Raw genomic sequence first — 14,345 nt, 5'->3', positions numbered from 1 at the left:
AAGTCATAGAATAATTAACAGCACGCACTTTAGTGTGAAGGGAGCTTCAGCTGTTATATTTCACTGTGAGAAACAAGATACGACACAGATTTCATTAAATCAGAACCAAACATATGCAAACAGAGTTGATCAGTATTAAAGTTTAATTTTAGGTTGTCAGTTCAGTGCAGCATGGTTTAGCATAGTGAATAGTAGACTGTAATAAAATGTATATATTTTCTATTTATACATAGGGGATGTAGTCTAGTTTAATCATTAATAAATTGAGGAATGTTTGTATGTGCTCTCATCTTTCTCACCGGTCTCAACATCTGTTTATCCTGCTTACTTCAGACTTGGCAGGTGTCGTGCTGGATACATGAATATGAAAAGCACAAAACTGAAGTTTTTCGGATGATTGGTGTTTTCATTTGCTGTCTGTTCCCTGTTGGAATGACTGGCTGGAGTCAAACTAATCCTGTCATGTGATAATGTGATCAGGTGTGTTGTAGCATTTAATGGTTGGAAGCTTCCAGAGGATGTCACAGAAACATCTGCCAGGGAACTAGAAGATCTGACTCACACGAATGCATAAGATTTACTTTATTTATCGCAGATTTGATCAATTATATTATCCACAAAGCAGTCCTCTTCATAAGAGTAAGTGTTATCACTTGGCAGCCACCTTGAAACTCCCACAGGTGCTTGTGTTGTTGTTGCTGTTATCTTCGAAATCTGTTTTTAAAACTTAAAGGTTTTGCTGATGTTGCCTCGCTGGAATTTATACTTCTAACACAATCTCTGCTGCTGTTGCATTCTCCCACAGATTTTAGCTCAGCTTTCTTTAAGTGTCTCGACCTTGTATCAGTTGTCCTGTCTTTAGTAGTTTGATGTAACTACTAAAGAAATGAATCTCTGTATGTGTGCTTGTTGCTACTGATGTCAAAGCACTGACCTTAACATTTACCTTTACTGATGCGGGCAGCGTTAGTGCTGTATAGTATAATATGCCCGACTATACTTTAGTGTAGCGCAGTATAGTGTAGACTTTCTGTGTGGAGTCTGCATGTTACCTGTGCTGTGTGGGTTCTCTCCCACAGTCATGCATGCTAGGTTAATTTGTGGGTGTAAATGGTTGTCAGTCTCTCCGTGTCATCCCTGTGATGGACCAGCGATCAGTCTGAGGTGTACCCCTCATCCAGTAATAGCTGTGATAGGTTCCAGGCGCCTTAGGATGCTACTGGATAAGTGGTTACAAACAAAAAAAAAAACAGATGGATGGTAAAGTGTTTGTCAATAGAAAACACGGTGTTTCAACCCTGAGTGTGAAGAATTGCAATTCGTATTTTGTCTCAGTGACCTAAGTGCTTATTTATCACTTGTCGATTTCAGATCCATGTCAGCTTCTATGAGTGAAGAACCTCTTGTCAACACTAATCTCCAAATAATTGCCTGTGAAACATCAATAATTTGCTGTGTGTTATGGATTCAAAACTAACAGCGCGTAATGATGCTGTGAGTCGTGCATACACGTAAAGATTCAAGTACATAATATTCAGTTCTGTTTGTTTTATTTCAGGTGTCTCTAGAATGTTTTCGAATATTTAAAAAAAATATTTAAACAAACATTAATATTAATTCGAAGCAGCTCTTAGTTGCTGCGCATGTTAAAAGTTAAGATCGAGGCATTTAGGGAGCGATGCTGCTCTGTCCGTGGTTCTGAAACGGCCTCGACTTGTCCTCATTTTGTTGAATTCCCAATTTTACAGAAATAGCTCCTTTGTTGTCCCTGTGATCCTGAATTATTTATTTCAGACCGTCTTTCCGCTGTGACATTTGCTCACATCGTCCCCGGGTAAGCATGTGCGGGAGCGTGAATCCCTCGTCAGAATTCGGAAATGTCAAGTGATTGATTTCACTATGCAAACACGCTCTATATTGTCAGGATCAAACCTCCAAAGTTACGGATCGGGTGGAACATGACAGGTGACATCGGGGCTCGTTGTGAGTGTTTGCTCTCGACATGCAAACTGAACGGACAGCTGTTTTAAGTTTACGCACATGTAAGTGGCCGATCCGTGATGCGTAAAAGGTGCGCTCCGGGGTGGAGACTTTCTCTGGAGAGGCAGCGGTAGAGAGCGCAACAGCACGACTCTCTGCATCCACAGGTTGCATCTCTCCTCTTCTCTGAACATCTTAGCAACCCGCTGCAGAGTGCAGTCACAGGACATGAAGTCATTTGAGCACGCGCCGGGCTGAGCACTCCGGACCCGGGCTGCAAACAGAAGCTCGCGAGCACGATGCCAAACCCAGGAAGAACTGCAAGACCTGATTCATCAATTTAAAAACGCATCTTTCTGATTTAACCGGTTGTCATGTGAGCGTCTCCTCCGAGGACTGCGCGTTGTGTTCGAGAGCACCATGCTACGGGTCCCTCACTGCAGCGGCACCACGGAGACAACGGCGGCATAATGGCATGCAGGAGCGGCTGCTGCTGCGGCTCCGGTCCGATAAACGAGGATAACGCGCGGTTCCTGCTGCTGGCGCTGTTCATCGTTGTCTATCTCCTGTGCGGGGCCGCCGTCTTCTCTGCGCTGGAACACCCAAAGGAGAGAGAAGCGAAGGAGCGCTGGGCGCAGAGGTTCGAACATTTCAGCCAGAAGTACAACCTGAGTAAGAAAGAGCTGAATAACTTCCTGAGGAACTACGAGGAGGCGAACGTGGCGGGGATCCGCGTGGACGCAATCAGACCTCGATGGGACTTCACGGGCGCTTTTTACTTCGTAGGAACTGTGGTGTCAACCATCGGTGAGATGAAGATGCTGGCCTCTGCAAACTCAGTCAGATACATCACTTTTTCGTTCTTTTACATAATCAGTTTCTGGCTTTTTGTTTCGTGACTCTGTGCTTTTGGTGGATGCAAATAGCAAACTCCCACATCAATGCGTCTCTTCATCACTTTATATTCCTTTCTCCCGGGAATGTAAAGACTGGCCAGGTTCAGTTTGATCAAACTTTTATACAGGCCAAATGAAACGCAGTAGCAGTCTTTACTGAAAAGTAGGCAGATCCACTTCAGCATCAGTTTAGAGAGTTGACTCAGTGCTTACAGTGTGGTTCAGTGGGTTCAACAGAACTACACACCCTCTCTCACACACAAACCTTTTAATGCCTACTTCAGAGATTTGTCCTTGACTGTTATTTCTCCATTTCAGGACTGGCTGCCCGTTTGAGAGCATTCAAGTCTTTAGTGTCAGTGAGGCAGACAAAAACACAGCCATCACTCACCGTTCTGCAGCTGATCCTTTTTTTTTTTGTCAAAACTGCTCCTCTGATTTGTGCTTTTTAAGTCTTTTCAGATTTTTTCATGTTGTGGACAGGTCATGTTTGCAGCCATTATAACAACTTGATTGGAGTTAATTTGTTTGTAATGACTGTAACTGGCTTGCCCGTGGCAGTTTAAATGAGTGGACTAGCTGAACATATTTTATATAGAAGTACTCTCCTTATACAGCTTAATTCTTTGGGTTTTCAAGTGAAAGTGCCTCAAAAACAGACCTGAAACCACACTTTCCTCTGCTCGAGTGTCAGCCGTTGTGCACTTTTCCCTCTGACAGTGCACAACAGCTTTATTTAAACAGACATTTAATCCCACCTTAGTTTAGCTTCTAAGGATTAAAAAAACAAAACAGGATTGTCTTTTTGAGGTATGACTTCACAGTTATTCATGATACAAGCGCAGGGGGAAACAGCACCTTTGATCATGTTATAAGTAACAAGAGACGATCTCTGATCTTACAAATGACCTTAAAGTAATTTGATGGTATATTAATCGCTGTGTCCAGCCACTTCAAAACAATCATATGTAAATTGTTATAATATTTAATTCTTCCCCAGTTTCATCAGTCCCTCCTCATCTTTATTTCCAACAATCACCTCTCAGTGTTTGCCAGGGAAAGCCCCGTTAGGAACACATCATCATTTTGCATCTTCTCTGAGAGCACTGTGTGTATCACAGCTTGGATGAATGTGTCTCGATTATCAAAGAACAGCAGCCTGAGTGTATGCGTAGGCACAAGAAGTCTATTTCAAAGGCATCTCGTATGTGTGCTGTATAATTCATTATGTTTAGAGGTCGACTTCACCGAGTAGACTGGTGAAAAAAATCCCTTCTCTTCAGTTTCTTCTGAGTATTTGAGTATTTTTATTACAGATATGTAATAATGTCGTCTGTTGACTGGTTAACTGTCAAATTTAAAGCATCACTGCGACGTTTAAGACAGCGGATCTATTATTTGATGGAAAACTAGATGACAGTTTCAAATCTATATTAAACAAACTTATGAGGTGCTTTAGACTGTCAGGGGGAACTGTAAAAAAAAAAAGGTAAAAAAGAGCATAAACATTATGAACAATTTATGAGCACAACACATTAAAAACTGGGTAAGAAAAAACAAGTGTATCCAGAAAGGAGGCCGTTACAGCTGAGTAACTGCAGGCTTAATAATGTAGCAAACATCCAATCGCAGTTTAAATTTGAATCCTGAGTCGAATTTACAAATGTAGAAGAAGTGATGTGATGTTGGACTCCACTGTGGCAGGACTCCCACAAATTAGTGGCTTCACTGTAAGACTTTGTCATATTTTATATCCTCTGCAGTAACACTGGTATAATCACTAAAACACATTCATAAAGATCCTATTTTTACATTTCTGTTTTTCTATTTGTAAAAAAAAACTTGCCAACTACGCTAAAGGGTTGTTTCATGCTGCGTACATCCTGTAAAGACACAATCGAGTTATTATTTAATGATTATTATTGATCAAGAAGCAAATAATCACCCAAAAAAGACAAACTTTAGCTGTGCAACCCCAAATAACCCCGACTGTGTCCTGAGAGCGCTGTAATGGCGCTGAAATTTTACCTTTGTTCACAGGACTCATCAACATCAAATTTACAAAACAAGTGGAAAGAAATACACATCTATAAAATCCAGGCCATTTGGCTTTATTGTTGCATTTGGATGAAATCTCTGTTTCAATTAGCACCTTGAGATCCTTTCTGAATGTGAAGGCAATCAAACCCTCCACAAGACGCCTGCCTCTGGCATGGAGGCAGCTAGTCACGCTGCACCGTGTGTTTTTCCTGAGTGGATACAGTCATGTTTAACTTTGTTTTTAGTAAAAAGGACAATCATATTGTTAAACAATAATTTGTCGCACGAGCGTGTATAACTATGACGTTTCCACTCTAAAATAAAAGCCAGAGTTCGATTTTTCAACAATTGGTCAAGAAGAAGAAGAAGAGCAGCAGCAGAGAGACAGACGGCACTTCATGAGCTTTAGTGTTAAATGAGGGATGAAAAGACATCAGTGAGAGTGGTGCAGCTGAAAGACCTCATGTTCTGACTCCCATTTTCTTCATCTGCCAGTTCAGAAGAGACAAAGTCAGTCACAGAAAAACATCTTCAGATCCCGTTGGAATAAAAATCTGCAAAATCTGTTTGACCTTTAAAAATCTGGAGAAAAAAAAGCTACACCTGAGGCGTGGGGTGTCTCCACTGCGTCTTTCATTTGCCAAAATAGTGTGGAAAAAAATACAGTGAAATGTGAGACTGGAACACCTCGGCTCTCAAACTGAGTGTTGCTGCACAGAGAGACAAAGCGATGGCAACCCAATGGCAACCCTGTGGAGGAAAGCAGTCGCATGAGCACGTTTTTCACTTAGTAGGAGTAGAGAGTTGTAATTGGCCGTCTTTGTTGATGGCAGATAGGAAGAGAGCTTGATTTAAAAGATAAAGCAGCTGCAGGTTGGTAGCCACTTTTCTCTAGTTTGCTTGTGTGTAAGAAAAAACCCAGAAGTTATGGGCAGGACTCGCATTTTCAAGTGAAGGTGACGTTTTAACGTACGAGAACTCTTTTAGTCTGTCCTTTCATTCAAAGATGATCCGTACAAGCTGAGGATTTAAAGTTCTCTCATTAATCATTTTTCCTCTGACCTTGTCCTTTTTTACATGTAGCACAGTGTAGCGACAGCATGATGCTGCTTTGAGAGTGTAAGGAAGGAAACAAAATAGCCTCATACAGTTTTAAACTAGTTTCATGAAGTAGATGTGTGGTATGCAGCCTTGGTTATACTCTGCTAACACAGCCAGCAGCCTGACAGCAAAGCAGTCCTTCCTGTTTAGTCTCAGTTACACTTTCCGTGTCCGTGATTTCGCTTCGGTCCAAATGTTGTTATCAGATGGAGAGTGTCAGGGTCTGTGTGCATGACCTCACAGGTCTGACCACACAGAGTTTAGATTACAATACCCCAACTACACATGCTCCCCAGTCAGGTGGCAGACTTCAAACTGGGCGCCAGCAGAGTTGGCGAGCTTAGCTCCTAGCATCGTTGCAGACATGGCAAGTAAAATCGAGAGTCCACAGATGCGACAAGCCACAGCTCAGTCATCAACGCCTTTGGTAAAAAGAAAAAAAAGAAGCTTGATGTTTGTGAAAATGTGCATCAAACCAAATTCTTTTAAGGTTTCTGTCTTGATTTTAGTTGCTGATGATGATGAGGATGATTTTCCTCTAAGAGTGACCATAAAGTAATCTTATCACATCAAACCATTATCTTTTCCTAAACGTCTTCAAACAGATTTGGTGTCTAAAAGTAACAATAGTGTAACATCCATCAACCTTCACCTTAAGGCAGTGGGGGAGACTATCCTGGAGGACATTAGGTGAAAAGCTAGATCAGACTCTGTTGGTCTTTATATGACCTCTGGCTTCTGTTAGTCTATTTTAAAAGGCTTTTGTCAGAAGGTCTTTCTGCTAAAAAGCACTGAAGGCAGACTTCTACCGCTACAATCTTTGTCAGTGTAGCTACAAAGCTCACATCACAACACTGAGAGTGTTCGGTTGTAGTACTAGAGAGGGTAAAGACCAATAAATGTGAGCTTCCACTGCTATTGTCATCTTATAATGATAGCAGTAACACTGTGTAAATTTACTCTCACTACGTGATCTATTTCTCTGTGTGTGAACGTCAGGGTTTGGGATGACAACCCCGGCCACCATTGGAGGAAAAGTCTTCCTGATGTTTTATGGCCTGCTCGGCTGTGCGGCTACCATCCTGTTCTTCAACCTCTTCCTGGAGCGTGTCATCACCGTCATTGCCTTTGTCCTTAAGTCGTGCTACGAAAGACGTCATAACAAGGCTGTGCTGCCACAAAACGGACGTCAAGTCTCTGAGGGAAACAGAGCAAGTGGAGCCGGGGAGGAACTTGCAGGCTGGAAGCCCTCAGTCTACTGCGTTATGCTCATTTTAGGAGCGGCAGCCGTTTTGGTGTCTTGCTGCGCCTCGCTGATGTACTCCGCAGCGGAGGGTTGGGGCTACCTGGACTCGCTTTACTTCTGCTTTGTAGCCTTCAGCACCATTGGGTTTGGAGATATGGTTAGCAGTCAGCGAGTCGCCTACGAAGGCCACGCTACGGTTGCGTACAGGCTGGGCAACTTCTTCTTCATCCTGACCGGCGTCTGCTGCATCTACTCCCTCTTCAATGTCATCTCCATCGTCATCAAGCAGGTACTCAACTGGCTGCTGAGGAGGCTGGAGGCCCCCTGTCGCTGCTGTTTCCCCAGGAGGGGTCACCACCCGCACCGGCATCCCCGTCGGAATGTGGTGGCCCCGGGCCACCTCCGTGCCCGCAGAGACCCATCCATCGAGACAGACGCCATTAACGAGAGCGAGACCGACACTGGACGCAGGTTGTCTGGGGAAATGATTTCCATGAGGGACTTCTTAGCAGCCAACAAGGTGAGAGTAGACTGACCACTCGTGTGACTCTGCACCTGATGAATGAAATCACACCTGTCTTTACAAGCAAGCAGTTCATTCTTAGAGTAATCTGATGACTGACGCGAGTAGTGGAGGGAAAACTCCTTTGTCCTGCTGCTGTCAGATGTCTCTTTATGAGCCATAACCTCCACGTGATTACCGGTGCATATATGTTCTTATTAAAACTGATCAAAATATTTGTATTCGCTGTACATATGTGTGAAAAAATACGGGGGAGAATTCCTATTTTGATACAAGCTTATGCTTCATATTCAGTGTCTTATGTTTGGCTGCTGAACTGCTGGGCTGCATGCATATGCAGCGTCAAAGTTCTTTGAATATCAACAGCTAAGCAACCACCGGCACTGCTTATTCAGCAGCTCTTGTGGCCCCTCAGGAGTGTCAGTTGTCCATACATTTCCATATCTACTACTCCACCATGTAGACAAGACTAATGAGCAGTGTGAGCTACAATTAAATGTCAAAAGTGTGCGCCCTTCTGCACTGGATCAGAAATCCTTCTTAGATCTTTCTTTACAGGTCCTGGAAGTCCTGACTGAGAAAATTAGAAGGCCGAATGGTTTAATTCTGCTGAACTGACACAACCAAGAATAAGTTAACTGTCTTGTGTTGTGTGAGGATTGTTAGTGAAATATAAGATGAATGAAATTTTGTACAGTTCAGGAAACTGAGTTTAATCGTCTGATTCAGCCTCAGAACAAGCTGATGACATCAGAAACCTGTGTGAATACTTTTTATCAAGCTGTAGGAACTCATGTCTTTGTGTGTTGGTTGATGGTAAAATTTATTGCAAATTATGATATTTCCCTGTTAGAGTGAAGCACGGTTTCTAACCTCTGAAGCACCACATGTTCATTTGCGCTTCTTTTTTACGTAAAACATAATAATTTATGGGTAATTGATGGTAATCGATTTCACTCTGAAAATGTGAGCCTGGAATTTCACTGGAGCACCTGTTAAATCTGAGAGACCACCTTTGAATGTTATGTACTGCTAATACAACAATAACAGAGAGAAAAGGGGCGGGGGGGATATATCACAGAAATCAGCAACTTATAACAAAACTTATAACCTTCTTTACAAGTACAAACACTTTATAGTAATCTCCACTGCACAGTTAAAATAACTTAGCACTACCAAAGGCTTTAACTTTTTATTAAGGTGGAAATGCTGTTTGCACGATAAACCTGCAGCAGAATAATGGGCAGAGTTTGCTTTTCGGCCGGTTCCCTGTAAGCTCTGCTTTCATTATAAGATAAGATAAGATAGAACTTTATTAATCCCTCGGGTGGGTTCCTCTGGGAAATTCGACTTCCAAAAAGCACAGCAACGACCGAAGTTACAGTTACAGAATTGTTATATATATATATATGTACACACACACACACACACACACACACACATATATATAAATACAGAGACAAATATAATATATATATATATATATATATATGACAGTCCGTCTACCACTGTGTGCCCGTCTCAGGGGAAAGCAAAGGCTTAATTGTGAAACCAAAACAGGAAGAGGACAGTGCGTTTGTGTTCCCTGGTGTCTATCTGTAGCTTTCCCCAGCTAGCTAAAACGGTGGATGCTGGAGCAGTTGGAGTAGCTGTGAAAAGTCTACGAGATAAAAGAGAAAGAGTCGAGGTAAACAAGGTGAAGTGAGCGAGTGATGGTTTAATAAGGCTGTACCCCAGATGGGTATTCATTCATGGAGAAAGATCTGATGGTTTAGAGGGTTCAAAAGCTCTGGTGGCGTGACTTCCACGAGCTCATTAAGTTACAAAAGCTCTGTACTTATTAACCTGATACAACTGGGCGTTTAAAAACTGTGAGGTCTCTGAGACAGCAGCGAAGGGGGTGTGTGTGTGTGTGTCTAAGGCATGTTAATGTAAGTCTGTCCGTTCCACATCAAAGCGTTGCTTTCACTAACAGCAAAGGAACAAGAAGGGAGGTTGAGGCTTGGAAATTCAGCTAGAAATATGTACATTTGCAACATTTTTCCAAATTTCAAAGGACGACTTTGTATCCAGGTTAGGAGGTGGCTGATGTAACTTGTAGTTGGTAACACAAACGAGCTTTTGCTTTGGGGTGAATATTTCAAGGAACGAACACCGTCCACCATCTGTGAACCATACATGACAGCAGGCCTCACTACACTCATCTCCACCCACTCCACCCTACCTGTGCTCTCTTGCTTTCCATGGTTGATCTCAGGCATTTAAACACATCTACCTTCACTATCTCTACTCCCTCCATGTTCAACTTTCCACCTGTCTCCCTCTAATCCACAGTCTTGTATTCTGTCTTGCCTCTACTGCCCTTCATTCCTCTTTTCTCCGGAGCATACCTCCACCTCGCCATACTCTCGTCCACCTGCTCCCTACTCTACAGATCAAAGTGTTATCTGCAAACATTATAGTCCACGTCTGCCTGGCCTCATCTGTCAGTCTGTCCATCAATTTTCAATTCAATTCAATTCAATTTATATAGCGCCAAATCACAACAAAAGTCGCCTCAAGGCGCTTCATAGATACAGAGAAAAGCCCAACAATCATATGACCCCCTATGAGCAAGCACTTTGGCAACAGTGGGAAGGAAAAACTCCCTTTTAACAGGAAGAAACCTCCGGCAGAACCAGGCTCAGGGAGGGGCGGGGCCATCTGCTGCGACCGGTTGGGGTGAGAGAAGGAAGACAGGATAAAGACATCACCACTGCAAACAACAAGGTGCTGATGGAATCCACTTGTTACTCCTACCTCACCACTTTCTTGTCCTGCACCACCCTCACATACTTCTCTGCACCTCCTGACTTCCTCATACAATGCCACAGTTCCTCTTTTGGTACCTATCGTATAGTTTCTCTAGTTCCATAGAGGCAGAGTGAAGTTTTTACTGACCTCTATACTTCTCCATCAACACTCTCAAAGCAAACATTGCATCTGCTCTTTCTCAGATTAAAGCAATACTGCAGCTCACTGATTGTCACCTCCCTTCTCAGTGTAGCTTCAACAACTATTTCACACGTCTTCATGGTGTGTCTGATCGGTTTTATCCCTCTGTAGTTACTACAGCTCTTCCCATCATCCTTGTTCTTGTAAACTGGTACCAGTACACATCTTCTCCATCCTCTCATTCTCCTCATAATAAACCATGATGTGCCAAAACAAACAAAACAGTCTAAAAATTGTGCCTCAATTTGGATCATCTGCAGGAGCGGCCACATTTTTGTAAACATTTGCAGCTTTCTAACCTCCGCGCTAGCTTACGCACTCACAATATATCCTCTTTCTGCTGGCTGAAAAATGTATCCTTTGATTGGCCTCTTGATTTCTGCTATAAAGCCAAAATGGCAAGCAACGGGCGTCAGAGGTGTGTGGTGTTTCAAGTGTTTGTGGTGCACTTATTCACCCAAAACAGTATGGAGGTGAACCGTGTGCCAGGTTTGCCAAAGTCAGCAGATACACTGTATTCACTCACTCATCCAATTCATTGAATTCAGGTGTTCCAATCACTTCCATGGCCACAGGTAAAATAAAGCAGCTGGGAATGGAGAAAGCAAAGTCCTTAAAACCATAAAGTCCTGACCTGACAGTGGATACATTTACACCCGATTATATACAAAACAAGCCTGTTGCATTTTCTGCTCTTTGTTGTGCAGAAAAAAAATCAAGGGTAAAAGTTGCTGAGTGGCAAAAGTTAAATCACTGACACTCGCGTCAATACTTTTCACCTTTGTTTGCTTAAAGCAGCCCACTAAAGAAGAAATACCATCTGGCAGCTTTTTAATGCACCTGTGAAATCAGATGCTGCCGTTCGATCTGTGTTTGTTTGCCAAGACTTTATAGCTTGAATGTACCGCTTCACTTTCCCCAGTTTTCTGCAGTTTCCGTTTCCTCTTGTGATGATTTTTTTTAATCTCTTCCTCTAGGTGAACTTGGCCATTATGCAAAAGCAGCTTTCGGAGATGGCAGTCGGGAACCAGCGCCAGTCCAGCTCCAGTTCACGTCAGAACGGCTTCTCGGGAGGGGTGGGTGCACTGGGCATCATGAACAACCGCCTGGCAGAGACTAGTGTGGACAGATAGGGAGAAACAGCGCGAGATCCTTTTAAAGGAAACAAAAGACACACGAGAAAGAGTATGACACTTACACTGAGCGCCGCCTCCCCGAGGAAGAAGAAGCTTTGATGTTGGAGGAGGAAGGCTGACCCCAGCAGCTACTGCTTAGACGGAAACCATCTCAGCCCAGCTTCTTGCCAAGAACTTGGCAAGATGAAAGATGCACGATAGCGTGCTGGATTTCCACATCTGGACCAGGCGTGCTGGAATGTTCCCCTGTGAGGAATCCAGTTTCCATGGTGATAAATAAAAGCCTGCCTAAAGCCTGTATCTAAGCTTTAAAGCCTGATGCACTACGTGCTGCTTCACATAGACCTGCAACTTTCACTCATTCACAGCACTTCACAACACTTACTACGACTCTGCCCGGTCCATGAAAGGTATTATTGTCAGAGAAGTAGCTTTAATAAAGTCTCACAGCAGTCATTGCACAAAGCCCTGTGTCATGTTTGGAAAGTTAAAAAAGACGGGAAAACATGACTAACTAAAAAGATTTTAGTTCTACGCTCACAGCATTTGTGGTAAATGTTTCACAGCCATGTTGTTACACTATTCAGTGGCTCGCATCCATTCATTAAAACAACAAATAGCAACAACAAAGACAGAATCTCCCTCATTACAACCCTGAGCAGCCCTGCCCTCTGCAGAATCAGAGAGCCTGCACTGATCCCCATTATGTAGGATTTCTGTTTACTCCGAGTTTGTTTCACATTAGTCAAGCACAAATACAGAAATTATGGCATTTTCATATTTTGTTGTGACACAGGCCTGCTGGTGTTTGGTACTGATACAAATGAGGTAAAAACATGTAGTTCCAGGGCTCATTATTACATTTTGGCTCAGTGCTGCTTGCTGTTTCTTTTTTCTGTTAGTCTGGATCCACACGACAAGTGCAGTAAACAATTAGAAGAATATTCGAGGAGCCAAAGCCAATCCTTGTGTTGCAAATTTAAAACCAAAAGTGATCTGCAGCAACTCCAAAGTGTTTTACCTCCAATGTTTTACCTCCTCGCCAGGTTTCATGAAATTCGGCCTGATAGTTTTTGTCTAACCCGGCTGACAGACGACAGACTCTGTATCCTCAGCAGAGGAAAATAACTGAGGTAAATACTTCTGACTCGGCCTCAGGCACAGAGTGAGCATTGTCAGATCTGTTGTCAGAGGTTTGGGTTCTAAGGAGAATATTATGGATCCAAAATGTAGCCAAGCATACAGCATGGAATTATATCTGGGATATTTTCCCCATTGAGATCTGATGAGCTTTCAAAGTGCTCCTTTAATTTTTTTTAGCAGTTCATATTTTGACCATATTAAGATATTTTCCCCTTCAACATGTATTACAATAATGGTCTGGCTTTCTGCACTGAAATTACAGGGTTGTTATCCTCCGGGCTCCACCTCTGATAGTACCTGCTGTACATGTGACTTAAAGCGTGTAGAAGAGGCTCATCAGAAATGTTGATGACACGAATTCATTTAAATGTCAGTATTTTAAAATAGGCATGGCTTTCCCTGCAGCTCTCCCCACTACTTCACATGGGGTTCAAATCTCAGTCTCTCCAGGGAGACGTCCTGTACACGTTGCATCTACGGAGTTATTTTTTTCTCTTCATGCTTCTTTATACAGCTCATCTGATTTGTTCTGAAAAGACCTGTATTTTTTCACAGACTTTCTGCAGCTTGACGACAGAGCCGAGAAGGGGTGCAGGAGTGCAGTTCACTCTCAGACCACTTGAATTACAATATGCTGAAAGGTTATTATGGATGTTTTTGTCTGCCCCAGCTTTAAGTGCGTCTCATGACCGAAGATGAAGAGCAGAGAGAGAATACTCTTGAGTTTTGTCTTGATGAGATGACAGCCATGCAAACCTGCCAGGGAAGTAAGATCCCTGCATGTAGTATTAGTACAACACAAACTGCCAATTGTAGTTTTTTTTCTGTCTACTTCTCTTTGAAATAAAGAAAATACCCCAAATTTAATATGGTGCATCTACCATTGTACATGTTGGTTTTTGGGTGTCACTGGTTGCTTCAAAGAAAAGCTGTGGTCCTGACAGCAGACCACTGTGCTGAATTTCCCCACTGAATGCCACCTGATTTTAGCTTCACCACAGACTGAGTGAAAGCACAGAGAAGTGGGGGGGGGGGGGGGGGGGTGCAAAAAATTTAAAATGGTAAAACTGGGAGCACACACTTTTTTTTTAGAAACACAATCAAAGTTTGCAAAAAATGGCAGGTTGATCCTTTAGAAAGTTGGCTCGTTGTCAAAGTCAGCTGGCTCTGCTACTGCACGTTCATTATGGGCTGACAGAATGCCCGGGTGTTTCATGGACGAAGCCTGGAAAACTTTTCGCTGTAGAACAAACAAGGACATTTCTATATTTTCATCAAGTAAACTA

At 42.8% G+C, this 14,345-nt stretch overlaps 1 protein-coding gene across 1 annotated transcript; it reads left to right on the top strand.

Moving 5' to 3' along the window:
- Positions 1 to 1,673: 1,673 nt before the first annotated feature.
- Positions 1,674 to 13,927, top strand: LOC146691507 (potassium channel, subfamily K, member 13-like). The gene is made up of 3 exons (XM_085431320.1): positions 1,674 to 2,787; positions 7,017 to 7,783; positions 11,758 to 13,927. The coding sequence occupies exons 1-3, from the start codon at positions 2,451 to 2,453 to the stop codon at positions 11,911 to 11,913; spliced, it is 1,260 nt and encodes a 419-aa protein (XP_085287446.1). The 5' UTR covers positions 1,674 to 2,450; the 3' UTR covers positions 11,914 to 13,927.
- Positions 13,928 to 14,345: the final 418 nt, after the last annotated feature.

Source organism: Copadichromis virginalis, linkage group LG15 (genome assembly GCF_057382275.1).
Source record: "Copadichromis virginalis isolate Kocher_CV1m ecotype Utaka linkage group LG15, C_Virginalis_male_GT1.1, whole genome shotgun sequence".
Taxonomy (NCBI): Eukaryota; Metazoa; Chordata; class Actinopteri; order Cichliformes; family Cichlidae; genus Copadichromis; species Copadichromis virginalis.
Note: the sequence above shows the minus strand (reverse complement) of the source record. Positions and strands in the feature narration are given on the sequence as shown.

What these genes read in the sequence shown, in the direction of transcription:
- LOC146691507 (XM_085431320.1), top strand. Translation starts at nt 2,451, where the DNA reads ATGGCATGCAGGAGCGGCTGCTGCTGCGGCTCCGGTCCGATAAACGAG. An exon ending in AACTGTGGTGTCAACCATCG is followed by an intron (nt 2,788 to 7,016) that starts GTGAGATGAAGA and finishes TGTGAACGTCAG; the next exon opens with GGTTTGGGATGACAACCCCG. An exon ending in ACTTCTTAGCAGCCAACAAG is followed by an intron (nt 7,784 to 11,757) that starts GTGAGAGTAGAC and finishes CTCTTCCTCTAG; the next exon opens with GTGAACTTGGCCATTATGCA.